Source organism: Myotis lucifugus, unplaced genomic scaffold (assembly GCF_000147115.1).
Source record: "Myotis lucifugus unplaced genomic scaffold, Myoluc2.0 scaffold_1, whole genome shotgun sequence".
NCBI classification, from domain to species: domain Eukaryota; kingdom Metazoa; phylum Chordata; class Mammalia; order Chiroptera; family Vespertilionidae; genus Myotis; species Myotis lucifugus.
The window spans coordinates 6,316,695-6,340,242 of record NW_005871049.1 but is presented as its reverse complement, the minus strand read 5'-3'; the positions used below and the strand labels follow the sequence as shown (position 1 = coordinate 6,340,242).

At 39.5% G+C, this 23,548-nt stretch overlaps 1 protein-coding gene across 1 annotated transcript; it reads left to right on the top strand.

Annotated features, from left to right (window-relative positions):
* Window positions 1-300: 300 nt before the first annotated feature.
* Window positions 301-14,745, top strand: PGRMC2 (progesterone receptor membrane component 2). The gene is given in 4 exon segments (XM_006081680.2): window positions 301-324; window positions 326-791; window positions 11,553-11,708; window positions 13,391-14,745. Coding segments are annotated over 4 exon segments (744 nt in total). The 3' UTR covers window positions 13,489-14,745.
* The last annotated feature ends 8,803 nt before the right edge of the window (window positions 14,746-23,548 follow it).

Here is a 23,548-nt window from a genome sequence, read left to right as displayed (position 1 = left end):
AGGAGAGCGTGCGGAGGAATGGGAAACGCGAGGCGCTCCGAAAACTGCGCACGCGCCGTGGCCTCGCCCCGCCCATGCGCGCGCGCGGCCGGCACTACCTATTTTCTTCGGTCCAGCCCCCCTCTTCTACTTCAGAGAGCCGGGAAGTGTGGGGCGAGGTGGGCGGGGCGTTGCACGCGAGCGCGGCCTGCAAAAAAGGGGAGGGGGAGGGAGATCCTAGACAACGTTACCCCGTCAACACCCAATCGGGAGCCGGCATGACCCCGCCCCCTGTCCTCACGTTATTGGCTGGGAGGCCAGATGGGCGGGGCGGGCCGTGGGGTTGGGGGCGGGCACGGGGCGGGGACGAGGAGGCAGGCGCTGGCGGGCAGTGATGGCGGCGGGTGATGGGGACGTGAAGCTAGGCACCCTGGGGAGTGGCAGTGAGAGCAACAGCGAAGGCAGCAGCGGGAGCCCGGGCGGCGCGGGAGCGACAGCAGAAGGGGGCGGCTGGGCGGCAGCGGCGTTGGCGCTTCTGACGGGGGGCGGGGAGATGCTGCTGAACGTGGCGCTGGTGGCGCTGGTGCTGCTGGGGGCCTACCGGCTGTGGGTGCGCTGGGGGCGGCGGGGTCTGGGCGCCGGGGCCGGGTCGGGCGAGGAGAGCCCCGCAGCCGCTCTGCCGCGCATGAAGAAGCGCGACTTCAGCTTGGAGCAGCTGCGCCAATACGACGGGTCCCGCACCCCGCGCATCCTGCTCGCGGTCAATGGGAAAGTCTTCGACGTGACCAAAGGCAGCAAGTTCTACGGCCCTGGTAAGGAGGAGCCGGAAAGGCCGGGGAGGACCCCCTGCACCTCAAGCGCTACCCGCTTTTGAAGGGGAGGCCCCCGGGCCCCGGGTCAGCTGGCGCAGCCTCGACCCAGCCTCCTCCAAGTCGGGACCTGCGCGCCTGAGCTGCCGCACCTGGGACGGCCCGCCCCGCGCACACCCCCAGCCGCGGGCACCTCCAGCTTGTCCCCTGAAGTCGGGGGCCCAGTGTGGCCCCAGGAAGCAGCTCTCAGCTTTCCGCGTAACCCCATCTCTTTTCTACTCCCAGCCTTTTCTGGGGCTGAATTTTTCGAAATCCTTTCGGTTGTCGCCAGGCACGCCTGGCCCCTCAAGCTCTCCGGAGCTGTCTGACTCCTGGGCTGGGTGGGGGCAGCAGGCAGGGGGGGTTTGTAAAGGAGGGACCTAGCATTCTAGGCCCCGAAATTCACAGCTTCTCTCTCTTTATACTCGTTTTGCCGCTGACCTCCCTTTCCCCACCACTACTCCCCATAAGGCCACGTTTTAGTACACGTAGTTCCAAGTCCCAACCCTGTAGTCTGTGAAATCTGGGCATATAAGCAACACCTCAGACTTTTTTTAAAAACCAGTGTTTGTATAGAGATGCTTTCCAAGATTAACAATGTATGTGGGATGAGGACAGACCAGAATGAAGATCTTAAGAAAGACTAACAAGGGTATTCGCCCAGAGTTTTGGGGGTGGAGCTCAGCAGGCATGTCAGTCTGATATGTTCTGTCTCTGTCTCTCTCTGTCTCTCTCCTCTTTCTCTTTTTTCTTTTTTTGTAGTACGAAAGCAAGTATTCAGATACACGTTGATAATGACTTACTGTGTTTTCACAGAGGAGAAAAAAACGTTAAAAAGCTACAAAGCTACAAATTCATTATCCCTCATGCACCAGTCCTGCAAGTTAAACATATTTAGAACTTTGCTTGCAGAGAACCGTGTGTGTAGGGTAGTTGGTGTAGAAACCCTTCTTTTAGTGTGTAGTTATAGCTTACACTTCAGATTATGCCAATAAGTTTCAGTTGGATCCTGTTGGTGTACCATGAAATTGAGCAACATTGTACATCCTGGCTGTGTGGTAATTAATTCTAAACTTCATAAAAAGTGACAATAAAAGTTTAGTAAGGAAATTAGAGACCTAGTGAGTTGAAAAAGAGCACATCCAAGCCTTGAAGTCAAGGAGGTTGGCAAGTCTTAAAGACTAGTTGGTTTCCTATTTGATTCAGTTTGTTGGTGCATGGGATTTATTGACACCTGCTAATATATACTTATGATTTCAGTACCTCGTGGCTGGAAAAGAAGTGTTTTGATGTGTTTTTTTGTTAATAGAATAGAGGTAAGAAATTGGAGATTTTCTGTATCAAACTATTTCTTGGTTGCTTGTTTTTGTGTGTATGTCTACATTCAGCCATACTAAGACGCAGATAGCTTGTCAAGTATTTGCTTCTAGTTCTATGAATATGAAAAACAGCTGAAATGGTTAGTACTTTTTGTTATTTACTTAAGAGCATGTGAGACAAGAAAATAGGGCCAAAGTACAGTATTTAGATGCACAGACCAAATTAAATAGTCCTTAATTTTTTATTTTATTTTTTTTAGTGAAGATTTACACCGTATTTTGTACCTAAAGTTTTTTCCCCATTGATATTAAAATGTGTGTTCAGTGGTTAGAAATTGTGTTCAGGTTTAGATTTTTAATATGGAGCTTACCAAACTAAAAGATCTGCCTTTGTAGCCCCTGTCTAAACTGACAGTGAAGCAAATTTTAGTGCAAATAAGCATATTTATCCTCACACATTATGCCTTGCCACTATCTGAAAATAGCTAAGAGGGACAGTCATAGACACAGTTTGGCAGCCTCCAGCGGCAAATGTTCTGCAACAGAAATTAAAAATTAAGATAAGAGTTATAGGTGTGATGTAGATAGCTTTTGTGTGGCTTGAGCAGTGAGGGGACTCCTCAGATAACAACCTGAAAGTCAGTTTTAGGTTAGCTTCCACCAATTCCCAGCCTAAGAATGATAGACATTTTATTCCAGGTATTTATCAACAACCTAATAGAGATATTTGGAATATTTTATTATTGAAAGGAACCTTAAAGGTAGCTGGCTCATCTTATGGGAATATGTAAAAGATGTGGCACTTTGCAAAAATTTTGGAGCCAAATTTCTAAGTAACAGATACAAGTTCTGTTTTGTTTTAAATTTTTATTTTCATCCTCAAATCAATTAAGCAGTTTTGTAGCAGAATAATTCAGAAGCACTAATCCTTATCTGAGAATCTTAATAGCTTAAAAGAATGAGCTAAAGGTGCCAGAAAGCCTAGTTTTTATGCCATACCTAGGCAATATCTACTTCCATTTTATAATAATGGTTTTAGAGTTAAAGAATGTTTTCTGAGTTTTCTTTTTTCTATGTTGAGGATACATTTTTGGTCATTTTTAAAGTTCAGATTCTTTTTAAATTAAATATTGACAATTTAGTGGATATGCTCATGTTGGCAAACAGTTGGCATTAACTACATTTGTCAATATTAAACTTAGTAACAGTTCAAGCACTTGGCCAGCATGTGAAGAAAGTGGTCATGTGAGAAAATGAAATGTGGGAGAAGAAAGAAAACCAGATTTGTTAAGCACCTACTATATCAGATCCGTTAATTTGTCATCTGCACAGTGCCTCAGAGGGGTTAGTAGGTTTTCCTGTCCTTCAGAAGTCTGAGGTTTCAGTACTTTGGGTAAATTTGCTAGGCTCACACAGACATGGTATTGAAATCCAGATATATTTCACCACAAAGGCTATCTACACTATTTTAGGTAAACTGCTTTTTGGAATAAACTTGTAGAGAATCTATCTTACTGCTGTTTTTTTATACCCTCTCCTAGTTCTCATAAGCATTTAAAGCCTCAAAGAAACACACTTTCATGGCTTTATGTTGCACTGTCCAATATGATAGCCACAAGGCACATGTGGCTTTTAAAAATTAATTAGATTAAATGCAATTTTGAATTGAGTTCCTCACTCACACTAGCCACATTTCAGGTGCTCAGTAGCCACAGGGCTATCATATTGAAGAGTGAAATCCATAAGGTATTTCCATCTCTGAAGATATTCTCATTTTACAAATGTGGAAATAAACTCCAAGAAGTTTTGCCCACATACCTAGTAAATGGCAAAGCTAGAAATCAAATCCAGTGAACTGGCTTCACAAGCCATCCTCTCCCATTGTATCACAACATAATTGCACAGGTTTCCAGAGTCAATAGATTAGGAGGATTTTCAAACAATATAATTTTAAATAATTTAATATTACTGCAATGGAACTCTTCTAAAAACAATATTTTTATTTTTTAGGATGGCAAGAGGTTTTACAATTTACCTTACTAATTGTTTATCCCACATTTCTGAAATGTAGGTATATTGCTTCCCCCTTATTCCATGTAGTGTATTTTGATATATACCAACACTGTATTTTCTTCAACTTAACTTTTAAATTACACTGTGAAAAAAAAATAAGTCGTACATAAGAAGTACCCAGTGAAATGTCTAATATTTGGGAGGTTGGAGAAAAGAACACATGTGCCTTTTAAGTGGGTTTTTTGGTTGGTTGGTTGGTGTGTGTGTTTTTGTTTTTTTTGTTTTTTTGAGCTTTATCTTCAACATGTTCACTTACAGACAGGCCCAACCTGACCTACTCCTTCATAGATGTGCTAATTGACACTACCTAGCACTCATCCCAGCTTCTTGCTTCGAAGCCAACTGGGTCTGTTAAGGCTTAAAGTCCATTCACATCCATTATCTACCTGTAAGGTAATAGGATCAGCTTAGTTTTCTGATGAATTTTAATAGTCTGCGCAAATGTATACGTACTAGTTTTTTTCTACAGTGCCTATTTGGTTGGCACCCCTGAGGGAATTGTATTTATATTAAATACTATTGCAAAGTATAAAAGGATAGCTTAAAGCATGTATGAGGGCAGAAGATACTATTAGAGCTGGAAGAGTCGATTTAGTAACATCTGGAGGTAGCCATTCACATTCTTTTAGTAGTTCTTTCAGTCTATGACATAGCCCACTCCAGCCCCCACCCCATACCCATGATAGACATCACTAAATAACTGCTGTACTCTTAGAACCTGCATCCTGTCTCAAGATTTTTAATACAGGATTTCAGCTCCATTTTTAAATACTAAGGAGTTGCCTGTACATTACAGTGCTACCTACTTACTAGTTCTCAGATTTGACTTCAGCCTTGATTTGATTGGTATTACCTCATTGTTTCTTTTTACATCCTTTTACTTTCAACCAATCTGTATTATGTTTTATTTTTCAGTTACAAATAACCAATAGTTGGATTTTTTTTCACTGAATCTTTTATCAACACTATGTCTCCTTTTTTTTAACACTACGTCTCTTAATAGCTTGTTTAATCACTATTTGTTTAGTCATTACTAGTTATTTAGATTTATTTTTGCCATTTTATTTACTTGTTTCTCTTTGTCATACTTTTCTTTGCCTCTTTTTTCCACCTTTTGCCCTTCTCAGATCAATTTTAAAAAATTATTTCACTTTTTTCTCCTCTACTGATTTGGATGCATTCTATTTCTGTTCTTTGGTGATTTCCTTAAGTTTTTGCTAGAGACACTATTCTTCTGAACAAGATAAGAATTTTAGCCGAACATTTTTATGTGAATTAGGAAAAAACCCTCTCTCTTTAAGACACTTAAGTGGCATTTGACAGAATATTTCTTAATAAATATACAAAACTACCATGTATACAAATGAAGTTGTGTAGTACACAGGCATATGCAATGGCCCTGGTTAGAAAGTTTTAACTCTGATCTCTCCCCAAGCCTATTTTCTTTTTTAATGTTTGTTGTTGTTGTTGTTTTTATTGATTTCAGTGGAAGGGAGAGGGAGAGAGATAGAAACATCAAGGATGAGAGAGAATCATTGATTGGCTGCCTCCTGCATGTCCTATACTGGGGATCAACAATTCCGGCCATGTGCCCTGACCGGGAATCGAACAGTGACCTCCTGGTTCATATGTCAATGCTTAACCACTGAGCCATGCTGGTCGGGCTCAGTGTTACTGATATTAGACTCTTAGTTCCACTGTATTTTTTTAAACTTCACCTCCAAAATGTTTAAATTACTATTGCCTTTTTTCAATAGTCAATGTAGTTATTTTCTTTATTCACTGCTGTTTATTGCATCTTATTTCTTCAGGGTTCAGTTTTCATTTTAATGAAGTACGTCCTATAGTTATTTCATTGCTAGGAAAAAAAAATCTGTTTCTATCTTCCCTCACTCTGGAATGATAGTATAATTGTAGATTATTATTGTACCTAAAATCTTAAGTGGTATTATGCCACTGTCTTCTGCTTCTCTTTAAGTCTACTTTTGTTTTGTTTTTCATTGCTTTAATATGTTTTTTCTCTTTGGTTGTATAGCAGGTCCTCAAAAAACTATTTTGTTCAACTTTGTTTTGTTAAGACGTTGATGAGAAAAAAACTTGTTTGTGGAGTTTATGTATTCTCCCCATGTCTGCAAGGGTTTTCTCTAGCGACTCTTGGTTTCCTCCTACATCCCAAAGATGTGCACGTTAGATGAATTGGGGTGTCTCCATTGTGCTGGTCTGAGTGAGTGTGGGTGTGAGTGGTCCTGTGATTAATTGGGGACAAATCCAGGGTGGGTCTCTTGCATAAGATCTGAGCTGCTGGCATAAGATCTGGCCAGCCTCATCCCTGAACTGGAAAACTTGGGTTGAAAAGAATTCTCTTGTTTTTATTCATCTTTCTTAAATTCCATATAGCTCATATTTATTTCAGTGTTTAATATTACAAGTGGTTTGAGTCTTTATTTAGAATTTCGGTGATGTTTTCTTGACCAGAAATAGGTCATAGGAACTTAACTTTTCCTTATTTCAGTTAACTTATGATAAAATTGGGGTTTTTTGTACATCATTTCACTTAGAGTCACAGTTTCCAAGAACCTATCAACGACATTAAGTGAGAACTTGCTATAGTTGAGACATTTTCCCCTTTGTGTTGTTGTGTGTTTTTTTTAATTGATTTTAGAGAGGGGAAAGGGAGGGGGAGGAGAGAAACAGGGAGACAGAGAAAGAGAAACATCGATTTGTTGTTCCAGTTATGTATGTATTCGTTGGTTGATTCTTGTGTTTTGCCCTGAGGGGGGATCAAACCCACAACCTTGGCATAACTGGACAGGGTTCTAACCAACTGAGCTACAAGGCCTCCTTTTTGTTTTTGGAGTTCTCCTTCACTAGGATTTGTCCAGGCAGCAATTTTTTTTTCCAGACTTTACTAAAAATCAGAAGATGTGTACCTTTCATTTATTTTAGAAAATGTGAACCCATTATTTTTTCAATTATTGCTTCTCCCATTCTCTTTAGTCCTTCCTCTGGAGCTCAGATACACATTATCTTTTCGTTCTTTCCATCATGTCGGTTAATCTTTCCTTATGATCTATCTCTTAATTTCTTAATAACGTTAAGCAAACATACTATTGTTCTTTAAACTGCTTCTATTATTCTTTGGATGCCAGTTCTCACATCTGTTAAATGTACTCACTCCTCCATGGTGTTCCTTCATGTAGTTTATAATTTTCATTGCAAATTTACCCTCAGCAATCAGTATATTTTTGTTTCTTGGGGTATTTTCTGTGATGTTCCATGAGCCCTGGGTTGTGGAAGTCTAACTGTAGAGTGATTTGAGGTATGTTTCAAAATAAGGCCTAGTGGAAAACAAAACAGTATTTTTTATTAGGTAATATATGCTCAAGACAGAACATTTAAAAGGTATATAGTGAAAAAATAAGTCTCCTTCCCACAACCCCACCCACCATATTCCGCTCCCTAGAAGTGAGGAACCAGTCTGAGTATTGTTCTAGAGCAGTGATGGCAAACCTTTTGAGCTCGGCGTGTCAGCATTTTGAAAAACCCTAACTTAACTCTGGTGCCGTGTCACATATAGAAATTTTTTGATATTTGCAACCATAGTAAAACAAAGACTTATATTTTTGATATTTATTTTGTATATTTAAATGCCATTTAACAAAGAAAAATCAACCAAAAAAATGAGTTCGCATGTCACCTCTGACACGCGTGTCATAGGTTCGCCATCACTGTTCTAGAGTGTTCTCCGCAAGTGCAAGCATGTGGATTTGCACTTCCCCACACTAATTGTAGCATACTATACAAACCTTTAACAATATTTTAATATCTTGACAGCCTTTTATATCAGTATAAAGAGAGCCATCTCATTATTTTAAATATATGCATAATGAATATATTGTAACTTAACAGTCTACTATTTTTTTTAATGTTTTTCTTTAAATATTTTTATTGCTTTCAGAGAGGGAGAGAGAGAGAGAGAAACATCAATGATGAGAAACTCATGGATCGGCTGCCTCTTGCACGCCCCCACTGGGGATCAAGCCTGCCACTTGGACATGTGCCCCAACTGGGAATCGACCGTGACCTCCTGGTTCATAGGTTGATATTCAGCTGCTGAGCCATGCTGGTTGGGCTTAACAGTCTACTATTAGTGAACATTCAAATTGTTTTTAATCTCATTATTGCATGGTGCTGCTATAAATGTTCCTGTACTGTCGTTTTATCCATGTGAGTAAAATTATAATTATCTATAAAACCAATTCCTAGAAGTAAGATTACTGATTTTTAAGGTATGGGCATTGCTAATTGGGTACTTATTTCTAAATTGCTCTACAGATAAGTTGGCCCAATGTAGACTTCCTTGAAAATGCCTATTTTTCACCTCTTTGTAAAAAATGTAAGGGAGAGGGAAAGAGAGATAGAAACATCAATGATGAGAATCATTGATTGGCTGCCTCCTACATGCCCCCTACTGGGGCTTGAGCCCATAACCCAGACATGTGCCTTTGACTGGAATCCGAATCAAAGCTGGGACCCTTCAGTCATATGGTAAACTTTTCAGACAATGAGTTTCTTACATTCTTTATGGTACAGTGCTTTCTATCATCCAAAGTAATGATCATAAATGTTTAGATTTTTGTCCATTTAAAATTTAGAATTCTTTAAAAGGTACAAATGCTTTTCTGACTCACAACCTTTAATTTCCTAAATATTTCCAGTGTGAATGTGGGTATAATCCTTATTCTGCTAATTTAAAAATCAAGGAATTCCAGTTTTTTCTACTGGTTTACTTCTCATTAGAAAATACTTTATTCAGTTAACTGGATGGGAGCTTTCTTACTGACCACTCTGTTGTTCAGTTAAGCCAGTAATTCTGGTTTTAAAATTATTTTCTCTAAATTACCTCTGTCCTGTATGGATAACTTTCAGTCTCAGGAAAGGTATTGTTTTTTAATTACATATTTTGGAAATCTTATTTATTAGTATGTAATTCTTAAAACAACATTTTAAACAGAAAAGTCTGCAACCTAACATAAAGACGGAAAACTCTTGAAAGATTCTTTTAGAATTAAATTTTTCAATAGCCAGACCTTGCCAATTATATGAAGTAAAAATTTCTTCTCCATTCCCCAAAAATATTGCCACTGTTAAGTGTTTGGTCTGTATTCTTCCTGGTGTTTTTCATGCATATACAGAGTTTAAAGTGTGCATACATGTATATTCTTTAATCGAGTGAATCATAATCCTATATAATAAAAGTCTAATATGCAAATTGACTGAACGGCAGAACAACCAGTCGCTATGACACGCACTGACCACTAGGGGGCAGACACTCAACACAGGAGCTGCCCGCAGGCCCCAGGCCAGCCAAGGTGGGTGCCAGCGGGGGGGCCCCCCAATCGCCCTGCTGGTTGCCCGCAGAGGGGGCGGGGCCAGCAAGCAGACGGCGCTAGGCCGGCCAAGGCAGGTGCCAGGGGCGCCCCCGCCCCCCAATCGCCCTACAGATTGGCCCTGATCTCTGGCCAGGCCTAAGGACCCTACCCATGTACAATTTCATGCATTGGGCCTCTACTCCTATATAATAAAGAGCTGATATGCTAATTAGACCGAACAGCGGAGCGACCTTCTGGAGGACCGTCCAGATGACCCTCCAGACAAGGCCAGGACTGCAAAGGCCAAGGCAGCTGCGGCTGCGAGGGCTGAACCCCTTGCACAAATTTTGTGCATCGGGCCTCTTGTATATATACTAGTAGCTCATCGCGTGATATCGTGCGCATTAGGCCGCCCGACACTTCCGCAGGAGCTGGCAGGAACCCCAGCAGAAACAAGCCGCCGGCGCCCACGCCGCGCTGCTTCCGCAGGAGGTGGGCCCGCCATTTCCTCTCTGGGCCTGCACTCGGACGCAGAGGCTGCGGGCCAGCCCCCTGTCCCTGTCCACTCCGGCTCCAGGGGGCCGGCCCGAGCCGGGGCACGGCGACTCACCAGCCCCGCCTCTGTCTCCAGCTCCGCTCTGGGCCTCACCTGAGTGCACAACCTCCTCTTGTCTGGTTGTGACCCATTATGGCATCCCGGCCTAATTTGCATATTTCCTCTTTATATATGTAGATATTTACATATGTCTGTATGTTCTGAATTTCGTTTTTCAGTTAATATATCATAGACTTCTATGTCTGTACATATAGTTACCTCATTCTCTTTGGTAGCTGTATATTACTCCATTAAATTAACATACTAATATTTAACCAATTTCTTTATATAGAAAATTATGTTGTTTCAGTTTTATTAGTATGTGTTTTAAATAACTGAAGTTTCTCCTTTTTTTTTAATCTATACTTAGGTGTAGATTTTGCTTACCATAAGTGAATCTGTGTTGTAAAGGGTCAAAAGCTAGTTTCTCCTTATTTGGAATTGCAACTAATTCATTTGGAAGAAAGGTATCATGTTCCTACTTCATGTCAGGCACTGTGCTAGGCATTGAGGATACAGGGATGAGTTAAGATAGTTTTTGCTCTCAAGGACAAACTTTGGGAATGGCTCACTCTGTCAGCATATAAATCATGCCATTCCTCCTCAGAGAGGGTGGTTTCTAACTCCTTGGACAAAATGCTAATAATTTTGTGTCAATGAGAAGAATTGTTCTTTATAAAGCCACTGTTTCCAAAAGTCATGGTAAATGAAAACCATTATTTTCTTTAATAACTTTTCATAGTTTATATAGATAATAATGAGTATATTATGGTAATTGGGTGGTATTTATTTTGAAAACAGGCCATTTCTGATCAGACCATTTATTCAGCAAAGAGTTGTTGAACATCACACATGGGCAGGGCACTTAAGTAGTCAATGAGGATACAAAGATGATTCAGTCTCCGTCCTCATAGAGTTTCAACCTATATTGGGTAGGAGAAAAAAAATGTTTTAGATCCACAGTCACTGAGTCTTTACATAGTACTTATCCAGTAGATGTTCTGTCAGTTATTTTTAGATGCCACAATTAATTAATAGCAATCAGTAAAGCATCATTTGGAAGCCAACTAGCTTCCAAACCTAATTGCTGAAATAATCTATTCTCCCCCTAGCACAGCACTGTTTTCATCATTGAATACAAGTTTTGGGGTATATGAAATAATTTAAGGTTTAAATTTTCAGTGAAAGGCTTTACTTTGGTCATAAGGCAGATTCTAAGAAATTTCTTCTCATCCTGTCTAGTATCTGTGCGTGTTTTGAAATTAAGGCTGTTACCAAATATGAGTCATTATGAAGTTTCTTTTGACTTTTTCCTTTCAGACACTTTGTTAGGCTATCTAAATATAATTTCTTTTTCCCCCCGCAGCGGGTCCATATGGAATATTTGCTGGTAGGGATGCCTCCAGAGGACTGGCGACATTTTGCCTAGATAAAGATGCACTTAAAGATGAATATGATGATCTGTCAGATTTGAATGCTGTACAAATGGAAAGTGTCCGAGAATGGGAAATGCAGTTTAAAGGTACCTTTATTTTTTTGGGTTCTTTGGAAATACTCAGTCTTTGGCCAAAGAAAGTGAATGCTATTTCACATTCTTTAAGAGCCCAAGGATCCCATATGTTTTCATCACTATCATTATTTAATAGAGCAATGTGATTATTACATGTGATTTATAAAATCCATATTTAAAAATTGACTTGTTGCAAACTGTAAGTCTAACAAAAATTGTAATACCTTGAGTAGTATAAGGCTTGTTTATTAAGGCATAGTTTTAAAAAATTTATAGGCGTATATTTAAAACTGAACTGATCATTAATGTTATAGAATAATTATAATTTATTCTAAATGATTTTTTTTAATCTTACCATCGAACTATATGGGGGAAATGTCATTTCTCTTTATTATACCCTCGCGACATCAGTTATTACCACCTATGTGACACTTTGGACCTATGTGACCTTTGGATCCCTTGGAACAGTTCTTCTAGCTTCTTGGCACTTGTACTGGTTCTACTGCATAAAGCAGTCCTATCTTATCCTCTTGGTTAGTGAGTTAATTCAATTAACATAGGTTCAAATTCCCAACCAAGAAATTACTGACCGTGTATCAACTTGGACATAGCAATGTTCTACATGAAACACCTGGTGACATAAAAACAAGTAATGTAGCCCTAGCTGGTTTGGTTCAGTGGATAGAGCATCGACTTGTGGACCGAAGGGTCCTGGGTTCAATTCCAGTCAAGGTCATGTACATCGGTTGCAGGCTCCTACTGGCCCTGGTCGGGGCAAGTGCAGGAGGCAACCAGTGGATATGTTTCCCTCACATCGGTGTTTCTCTCTGTCTTTCCCTCTCTTCCACTCTCTCTAAAATCAATGGAAAAATATCCTCGGGTGAGGATTTAAAAAACAAACAAGTAATGTAACAGATCTAAGAGGAGAATTTGATAGAAAAAAGAATAGTACATTTTTATTTCATCTCAGTTCTATATAAACCCTAACATATTTATAGATTTTAAATAACTTGGAAATTCCCTACGTTGCCAATTTGTTTCTTTATATTTTGGGCTATTAAGATTTAAAGAACTATTCTGAAAGCCACAGTGCACAATAGAGTTAGACCAGTTTAAGACTACATGTCTCTCTCTAGGCCTAACCCAAGAGCCTGGGATAAGTAGCTCCAAGATGGGTTCTGGACATACATAAATATTTTTTTAAACTTTCTAAGTCAGTGGTTCTCAACCTTCTGGCCCTTTAAATACAGTTCCTCATGTTGTGACCCAACCGTAAAATTATTTTCGTTGCTACTTCATAACTGTAATGTTGCTACTGTTATGAATCGTAATGTAAATATCTGATATGCAGGATGGTCTTAGGCGACCCCTGTGAAAGGGTCGTTTGACTGCCAAAGGGGTCGCGACCCACAGGTTGAGAACCGCTACTCTAAGTGATTCTGATACAGTGTCCTTGATTACGAAGTGGTAGTATGGAGCATTCTCCTGCAAAGCACAATTCCCAAGCTTTATAAGTTCCCTAATCCTTTTTTCTTTTATTCAAGCCTTACGTGAGTACAAAGACCAGCCAAGGTGAGCAGTAGGAAAAATTTAGCTTATCCCATATCATTCCAGAAGAGGCAAGTGCCTTCCGTGCTGTACAATGGAATAGTGAAACATTTTATTGCTACTGATTTTCTTTTGATGTCTTTCAGAAAAATATGATTATGTAGGCAGACTGCTAAAACCAGGAGAAGAACCTTCAGAATATACAGATGAAGAAGATACCAAGGATCACAATAAACAGGATTGAACTTTGTAAACAACTAAAGTCAGGGGCCTTCAGAACTGCGATTCTTACTCCCTTTCACAGAATGTCCAGCGTCTTTGGGTTTGGTTCACCTGCTGCAAAAAAACATTCAACAGATTGTGTACAAGCTAAATGAATCTCACTATGAAGTTTTGAAAACTAGACATTATTTATGCTGCCAAACTCATTTGTTACAGTTGTTTGTAATGTCAGTTGGGGCTTCATCATCCTGAAAAGGAGATAGGAATTATTTTTTTATAGAGCAAGAAAGTTACAAGGTTGCTTTTCTTATTTTTTAAAAAAATCAAAGACAACCAGATATGTATTTGCTACTTAAGTATACAAATCTCAAAAACAACAAGGGATTCCTATTTGCTGTGCTGTGCTTTTGTTTTGGTATTGAGGGAGGGAGGAGACCTGGGCAGGAGAAGGCAGGGTGCATATCAATTTGAGTAGTTTAGGCCAGCGGTCGCCAACCTTTCGGACCTCATGGACCACTGGTTGGCGACCGCTGCTCCAAAGATTTCCTTAAATCAGCGGTCGCCAACCTTTAGGACCTCACGGACCACCAGTTGGCCGCCGCTGGTTTAGGTTACTGAAACATGCAAATGTGAATTTCCAAACTTTTACTTTTGGGTTTTGTCAGGGAAAAGGGGAAAAAACAAAACACCTTTATTAGTAAGAAATCTTTGCATATTAGGAGACAGGATTTCAAGTGGATTTTAAGTTAAAGTAACCCCTACAGTAAGATCATTTGAAACTAGTTTTCATCCCTTCCCTTCACCTAGATCAAATCAATATTACTTGTGCCTTATTTCACTTACATAGACTTGAATTATTTTTAGGGAAAGCCCCTATGTGAATTCAGAAGTCACTACAAGCAGCATTGAGACCGAAGTTGGAATCTTCTGTTGACTGCAAAACCTTGATGTCATTCTGTGTATAGAGAATGTAAAAGGAATATTCAGTGTTACTGCCATATATGTTAATATACACAAACTTAATTAGCATTTTAATGGCCAAATGCGTTCCCCCATGCTTTTTTCAAAAAAATTGAAAACCAAATCAACAACTCTATCCCCCAACAGCTCCCTAATTTTAGGACTCTGACCCTCATAGCTCACTAGTGTGGGTGCATGGGGCTGAAGTATGGATGTCGTATGGGTGTGTCTTAATGTGTGAGAGCGCCTTGGGAGGGACTCTGCAGATATGTAAATACCAGTACTGTTTTAATAAAGCATGTAAAATAAACCAAAATAAGCGTGAATTGGACTTTATATGCTAACTGTAAGCCAGTGCATTATGTGGTAGTCAAGATTGTGCATTTGATTCAAGATGAGGAAAAGTCTTGGAAATGAAAAAGCAAAGATTGGTTAACCAAGTTGTACACATTGTACCACATTCACTGTAACTTTAGGAAGAAATTCCACTTTATGGGACACTCTCAAGAAATCTGAGATTATTCAGGTAAGAATTGATATATAAAAAATGTACATATTTTTACTTTATATTTTGATGCCAACTAATACTAGAAGTAACAGCACTCCAGGTGGTTGTTATTGGACACAAAACAATGAAGTGTATTATAACAATAGGTACTAAATGCTTCTCTTGTTTGAAAAAGCCCTTACATGTCAGTTACATGATTTCATCATGACTATTTGGTTTTTGGTTGGGGATAAATTACACCAAAAAAGACAAATTTTATTTTACGTCATGAGTTAAAGAAAAGTCTTCTGTTGCATTATGAGTATGATATATGCAGAAGCCTTCAAAGAAAGGGGAACTTTAAATTGCAATAATAAGCTAAAGTATGTAAAATACAGCAGGTCCTCGAGTAACATTGTTTTCATTATAAGGTTGAGGAGATGCTGTAGAAACTTAAGTGTTGTTTTTATCAATTAGCCTATGGTAAAACTGGTTTCATTATGTGTCATTTAAAGTTGCAGAACATATCAACAATGTTAAGTGAGGACTTACCGTACTACATTCTATCATATTCAATCTTGGAATGTTTTGTAGAAAATGATGGACTTCAGCCAAATCTTAGCTGAAGACTGGTTGTAAAGATGAAGAATGCTAGTAAATACTTTGTGTGTTTTTATGTAAAATATTTTCTAAACAAATTTGTTAAAGTATTTGTCCTCTGTATTAATATATATATAATATGAATATATATATGAATACACATATTCATATATATATATGAATCATTTGAGCCTGAGTTCAGAAATAAATATACACTTGTGAATACAGAGACCATAAATATTCATGCAGTGAAAATTATATAGTATGTTAAGAAAAATGAGTAATTTTGTGTTTTGGACTCAAAATAAACTGTGTTCTACAGACAATTCTTCATTTTCAGTTGAGTGTTTCTAATTTTCAGGCAGTGTGTTGGGCAGGTGTTGAGTAAGGGGACGGGAGCTGTGATGGTATTGTTGCTGTTGTTTTCCCCTTAGCCACTATTTCCCTAACTTGCCTGATTATTAGAACAACTTGGGATGCTAAAAATACAAAACCTTGGATTCCAGTCTAAACCTACACCCACTGGGCTAGAATCGAAAGAGAACAGGTCTCAGACTCTTTTAAAGTACTGAGGGCAGTTCTTATGATAGGCATGTTTGAGAAATATCACACTGATCTTTTCAAATTATATTGTCCATCTTTGACATCCACTTAAAAGAGAAATGGAACTTTTTCCTTGGATAATTTGGATTTGATTCCCTGTATTTCACTTTGTATCACTCCCAAAACTTCCTGAGTTAAAAATCAGTTTCACATAAAAATCTATATGATTGAAAATTAATTTTTGCTCAGATTTTTATTTTTTTAATCATTTTTTTTAAATATATTTTATTGATTTTTTTTACAGAGAGGAAGGGAGAGGGATAGAGAGCTAGAAACATCGATGAGAGAGAAACATCGATCAGCTGCCTCCTGCACACCTCCTACTGGGGATATGCCCGCAACCAAGGTACATGCCCTTGACCGGAATGGAACCTGGGACCCTTCAGTCTGCAGGCCGACGCTCTATCCACTGAGCCAAACCGGTTAGGGCAGATTTTTATATTTTGATAGCATCTCCAAGTCAGCATAGGTTGCCAAGTTAAATCTATACTGTGTGTACTAGTCAGTAATTACTACTAGTAGTTTACTTCTACAAGGAAATAAACCCATTCAGATACAGGCAAATTTTTAAAAACGTGTGGGGGTTAAGGTTATGTTTTCCTCATAGTAATTATGGATGCTGTTATTTATTTTATTTATTTATTTATTTATTTTTACAGAGAGAGAGAGGGATAGAGAGAAACATTGATGAGAGAGAAACATTGATCAGCTGCCTCCTGCACACTCCCCACTGGGTATGTGCCTGCAACCAAGGTACATGCCCTTGACCAGAATCGAACCTGGGACCCTTGAGTCCGCAGGCCGACGCTCTATCCACTGAGCCAAACCGGTTAGGGCTCTAGATGCTGTTAAGTTGCTTTGAGCATAGTGGAAATAAGTCAATATTACAGTGATGGTTCTTTTTTGTCTAGTGAATTAAAAGCAAATGCTCATCGATAGCTTTTGTGTATGTTTCATAAAGATCAGGTATCAATTTGGTAGGTGATATTAATCACACAGATTATGATATATTTGTTGTGGCAAGAGAGTTCAATTAAAGACCACCAACCTTTCTTTACTTTTTTCAGAGAAGATTCATCCTCAGGCAGCGTCAGAAAAGCCTGTGTCTCCTCACCACACTCCTGTGTGAGACAGACCCTGCGCTTTGCATTTGTTCTATCACCCATGATGGAGCACATTTGGTTGCCTGTGATTACTCCATTCAAGAGAGTACTTGAAGTGCCATGAATACTGGTTTAATCCCAAGAGATTTTTCTATCTTGCTGTGTCTGCATAGGACCCAATTATACAAAATCATGAAGTTCAATGTAAGAAGACTGATAAATAATAGCATATTTCTTTTGAAAGCATGATTTTAATGGCTACTAGTACATAGTATTGTTCCCAAATAAAATTTTGAATGAAAATGCAGGAAATTCCATATAGGGCATGGTGTCAATTTAGCTTAAAACTGAGGTAAAGCAAAGTTTAAAAACTAAAATAACTGCTTTAGCCTAGTTATAAAAGTAATATGCTCAGTGTACAGAAAAGGATTATGAAAATAAGAATTTACCCAAAATCAAGAGTTAAGCAAAGTTAACCTTTTCCTACATCTCTCTCCATCCCTTTTTATGTATACAGGATCATACTCTATTCGCCAAGGATTCAGACTTGAGCTATCCATCCAATCATGCTGGGCATCTCTACCTGAAACGAATGCATAATGTTTTCCCCAATATGCTCCTGCTCTTGATATTCTGTCAAAGAGCTACAGGTAGGCCTTCCTACCTCCCTTCTTGTTCTCATCAAATTCATAGTCCCTGTTGGCAATTTAAAGCATAAATTTGACCTCGTTTCCCTATTTACAGGCCTTCCAGGACTCCCTATTTCCTGAAGAATCAAGATATGGGTATAGGCCCTTTTCTCACTTCTCGCTGTATTATCTGCTGCATAAAACAACTTGTACCTTCCAGAATGTACCCCTAGCTACTTACCCTGGGTAAACTCTAGTCTTTAGTCTGGATTATACTCTTTCCAAGTGAACTTCCCTTGAAGCTCTTTTGCTCAGTTTCAGAGACTCAGTGATACCAGGCCCCATAACATCACAGGTCCTGTTGTTAAATTTTACTATGTTGTTTTGTAATCATCTGTCTCCTCAATAAGCCATGGACCAGAGCATACTCATATTTTAGGCCCAATGTTTTTCCTAAGCTTCATATAGTGCTAGATACCTAGTATTTGCACAAAATGTTTTTGTTAAATAACTTTGTAAAATGAGAGGGTAGGCTAATGTCGATAGTTTTTAAATGGCAGCTCCAAACATTAAGGACTGAGAAGAGAGCCTAGGAGCAGCACAGCTCTTGTTTTTGTTGGATTAGCAAATAAGAATTTCAAGGTTTTAAAAATATATATAATTAACATTTTGTATTGAACTAGAGGCCCGGTGCACGAATTCATGCACCAGTGGCATCCCTTGGGGTGGCCTGCGGGGATTGGGCCCCAGCTCGTGCCCCCAGCCTTGCAGCCCCAGCCTGTGCCCCCAGCCTCACAGCCCTGCAGCTCCACCTGGCACCCTGCCTTGGCCTGGTGCCGCCCCCTCACCTGCTCCGCCATCCTGCCTGCAGGGCGATTGATCTTGATCAGGACCCCCACCCAGCTCCCTCAGCACCTGGGAGCCAGGCAGCAGCCCGGCTCCCCGCTGCTGGTCGCTGTCTGCGGGGCAATCGGCAGGGTAATTGGACCCCCACTTGCACCTGCCTTGTCCTGGTGCTGCCCACTCACCTGCTCCACCATCCCGCCGCAGTCCCGCTCTTGTTGGGGCCCATCGGGGCCAGCAGTGCCTCCGCTGCCAGCAGTGCGTCGCCAACACCTGGCATGTTTTGTGCCGCACCCTGGTGGTCAGCACACATTATAGCAAGCGGTCGGGCTCCCGGTCAAGGGAACAATTTGCATATTAGGCTTTTATTATATAGGAGGATAATTGTTCCTTGTGTAAAGAATTTTTTAGCAACCTAAAATTTTAGCCCATATTTTATGCTGTGAAAGAACTCATGTCTTTTTAAATTAAACCATACCAAGGAATTTGAACAGTTTTTGTGCTATAAAAAAAAGAGCCCTAGCCAGTTTGGCTCGGTGGATAGACCATTGGCCTGCGGACCGAAGGGTCCCTAGTTCAAATCCAGTCAAGGAAGGGCACATGCCTGGGTTTTGGACTCAATTCCCAGTGTGGAGCGTGCAGGAGGCAGCCAATCAATGATTCTCTCTCATAGTTGGTGTTTCTCCCTCTCCCTTTGTCTCTGAAATCAATAAAAATATGTTTTTTAAAGAATAAAGTTGGAAAACCAGTGGACTAAATGATCTCTAGTATCCTATCAGTTTATGAATATAATTCAAGGGTAGAACTGTGCCATCTTATAAATATCTAGCAATGCTGTATGACTGCAAAGCACAGATTTGTCTACCTGACATCTGGCTGCAGTGCAACCCAGACCTGAGTGACTAGCTAGTCGAAATTGTTTTGCAGCAACTACAGCTTACAGGCTCTCTGGGGTAATGAAAAGAAAAACGGAGAAAAGGAAAGGACTCCCAATTATTTTCCTCATAACTAAAAGTACTCATCAGTGCCTTTGAAATCCCACCCAGGGAGTCCTTTGCTCTCCTCCACAGTGTCCTCCCACCCTCCACCCTCTGCCCCCACCACTGCATCAGAGGCACACCGCAGCTCCTGGTCTATTTCAGTGATCATTTAGAAAAAGACAAGTTGAAGTGAGAAGCAAGTTTAAGTTTGATCTTGCCAAAGACACTGCAATGTAATCAAAGTAAAATGAAGACAGTCCAGCCTACTACATTTGCCTGGGAAGAAATGCCTTACTTGTGGGGGAATACCTTTGCCCTCACAACTGTGCTAAAAGAGAAAAGCAAGATAAGAGGAATAGCCTTTTATGTGAGAAATATAAGACCAAACTGTTAATTCCTTCTGTGTTTCAGCTGTGTCTATAGTGGAAAGTGTTTAAGCCTTGAAGGGGGTGTGCTGTTTCGAGCAAGTTTCTGAGCCTCATTTTCCTCATTTGTTAAAAGGGACTAACAGTATCTGCGTCACAGGTGAGAACAAGATAAAGGCCATCAACTCCATGACATATACTACATATTCCCTTCATCTACTTGGCAGGTAGAAAGACATTTAAGTATCTTTTCAGGTGGCATATAATTTTCTAATTTAAAGTAACAATTGGAATAACCTTTTGTTAAATTGATAGTCCTAAATCTGAAAAATGTTTCCCACAGTCAATCAGGAACAAAGTATTGATTTATTTAGGGATAGCATTAATGCAATATTAAAGTTCAGCTATAATGTCAGGAGTCATAGATCACATTTATTAATATTCTCACATGCCCAACTCAACTTATTTAGAATCTGGACTCCCATGGGATGGAGGTTATCCTGAAATCATTTGCATAATTTAATCGCTGGATGAGATTTCAAAGATGGAATGGTGTGACTATTAAATTGAGAACACCTCATTACTGAGCACCTTCATTTCAGAACAGTAAACACATTGTGCATATGTTAACTCTAGGAGCAAAATTGAAAATGCTACATTGCAACAAAGAATTCAGTACCATTTAGCTTCAAAGTTTTGTCCACATTCTTTTAGTTAATCTTATTTCAACTGCCATAAAATAATTCAGAATCATCTCATAACCCAACTTGTATTAAGCAAAACTAATGACTAGGGTGCTCTCTCTCCTGTCAGTGGGAGTACGCCCAGGCCTGTGCCTTTTCCTCTCCCTTTCCCCTCCCTGCCCCAGGCTTGTTAACATTGGCTTCCTCACTCCCAAGCTCCAAGGGCCCTTCCTTTACCTCTATAACTTGTTTCCTAAGTCCATTTCTTCTAGGAATTACTTATACCTCTGTGACTACCAAATAAATGTTCTCTTACAAAACAAACAAAAACCCCAACTAATGATTAGAATAGCTAAATATATTACAAATGTACTATTCAAAGATTTTCCTCACATGACTGAGTCTCTTAAATTAAAATTTCAATCATCCTAAATGTAAAAATCTTACATATCTAACATATTCTTGAGCAGTCAGAACTTAGTTCAAATTGGAATTTACTTATGGTTAACTACATGTCAACTTGGCTACTCCATGATGCCCAGTTGTTTGGTTAAACACTAGTCTAGATATATGTAATTAACATTTACAATCAGTAAAACTATCCTTCATAATCTGGGTGGATCTCATCCAATCAGTTAAGGACAATAGGAGCAAAGAGTGAGGTTTTCCAAAAAAGCAATTCTGCCTCAAGACTGCAACAGAGAACTGCCTGAGTTTTCAGCCTGCTGACCTGCCCTGTAGATTTTGGACTCAAGGCTGCACATCAGCTCTTACCTGATTTCCAGCTGGATTGGCCTACAAATGTCAGACTTGTCAGCCCCACAATTGTGTGAGCAATTAAAGTATTTTCTCATTATCTATCGATCTATTGGTCTGTGTCTCTGGTGAACCCTAATACAGTACTATTTTGTAATTGTTGGTACATGTGAGATTTTTAAAGTTTTAGTTCATTTTCATAATTAAATGACAGATCTCTTTATTCAGTACTTAATATTTCATCTCATATGGCCACCTGGACTTCAGTTTCTAAACTCTGACAAGCATTTCAGCCATGAAGTGTAATACTTCTAATATGCCTCCCATTGTTTCAGATAAAAATCTGAGATAACTTTTCATCTACTCTCTGAAATAAGATTTCATCAGAGGTCATGAGCCTGCCCGAGAGGAAAGATGAACACAGTCCTGCTCTTAATGATGCCAAGGTCAGTGTAAAAGTTAGAAGAGCATAATGTAGTAGTTTTATTCAAAACACTTAAATTGACCCCAAGATTGATCTTTAAAATATTTTTTAAATTATAAAAACAGAAGTAACAAAAATCAATCTCTTTGGGGGGAAAAACCCTAAAATATTGCAGCTAATGTATTGTTGAACTAATGCTGCCTAACGACAACCATGGTTTTGTTTAGTATGCATCCTCCTGATCTTTTTTTTTAAGTATATATATTCATGTAGCTGTACCTGTGGAAACAGTGCAAAGCTTGGGTTCCAGAATCTGTAGACAGACTTCCTGGGTTTAAATCCTAGCTGTGTGACTTTAGGCAAGAGACTCACTTCTCCATGCCCTGGTTCTCAAATTTTTAAGAGATTATAACAGTACCCAATCCATTGTTTTTTGGGGGGTTTTTGTTTTTTTTGAGGATCAAATGGGTTCATTTCTGCAAAGCACTTAAAACAGTGCCTGGCAAGTCATAAATACTATAAAAGATTAGTTATTATCATAAAATCTACCTTTTAAAAACTACTTCATCTCATTTTCCATACAATGATTTCAAGCAGTTCCTTACTACTTGGAATATTTACATTTACCCAAATAGTTTATCCCTTTTTTTATATGATTCATCAAACTAAAGTATGGGTAGGGGGAGTGCTTGATAAACAAAAAAGCAGGTATATATTTACACAGATGTCTTTGGATATCAGTGAGTTACCGCTTCACTGCCTTGAGTGACAAAGGGAGACAAATGATTGGTCCAGTTGAAGGTGATGTTTATACTGCAGATCTGCTTCCTTTTGAAGTTCTCTTTCCAGTGCATGTTCTCTTGTGAACCCAAAACAATTAGGATTGCTGCCCAGAGGACAAGGTGAAAGGGCAATGTGCTTCTCTGATCTTCCTGGCATTACCTCAGGCTACTCCTTAAGTGTAGACACAGCTCCTGGTAGAGGCCTGACAAGAAGCAGGCATTCAGCAAATGTTTTCTGATTAAATAAGTAAATGGATGAAACCTTTACTTTTCTCATGGGGGAAAAAACTTTTACTTTTTAAAAGGTGGGGGAAGGGTTTCTGTATTATCACTATCAATTTCTGTCTCTGTTCCCTCCCTCTCTTAGATCCTCACCCTGTTGCATGAGCTCTTAGGAATAGAAATTGAATCTTTATGTATATAGCTCTAGACAGTATCTGGTCATAAATATGAATGAATAATAAATATATCTAAATTAGGTCTGTCCTAAACCAACACTTTCTCCTTAGGTTAACTGGAAACACGAGTGTTCTCTGAAGACATATGATCTGAGGTTCCTCCAGGGCAAAACCACCCTTTTGAGGCTGAGTCAATACTAGTCTGCTTAGGAATCTTTTAGGAATTGGAGACCAAGGCAGATGTGCCTGGGGCATTTGGGCATTTTTCCATCCACCAAGCTAGGAAGTACTTAAGCTTAACCAGATGGTCTTTGAGCTGATGCAATTGTGTTCCAGAGGTTATAAGAGAAAAAGTTGATGGCAATCGTATCTGAAAGAGCCAAAGCCTTGTTTCTGTTTATGTGGGAAGGGTTTTCACAACAATACGCCTTCTCAAGAAGTGTACACACAGTTTGCCTGACCAGGCCCC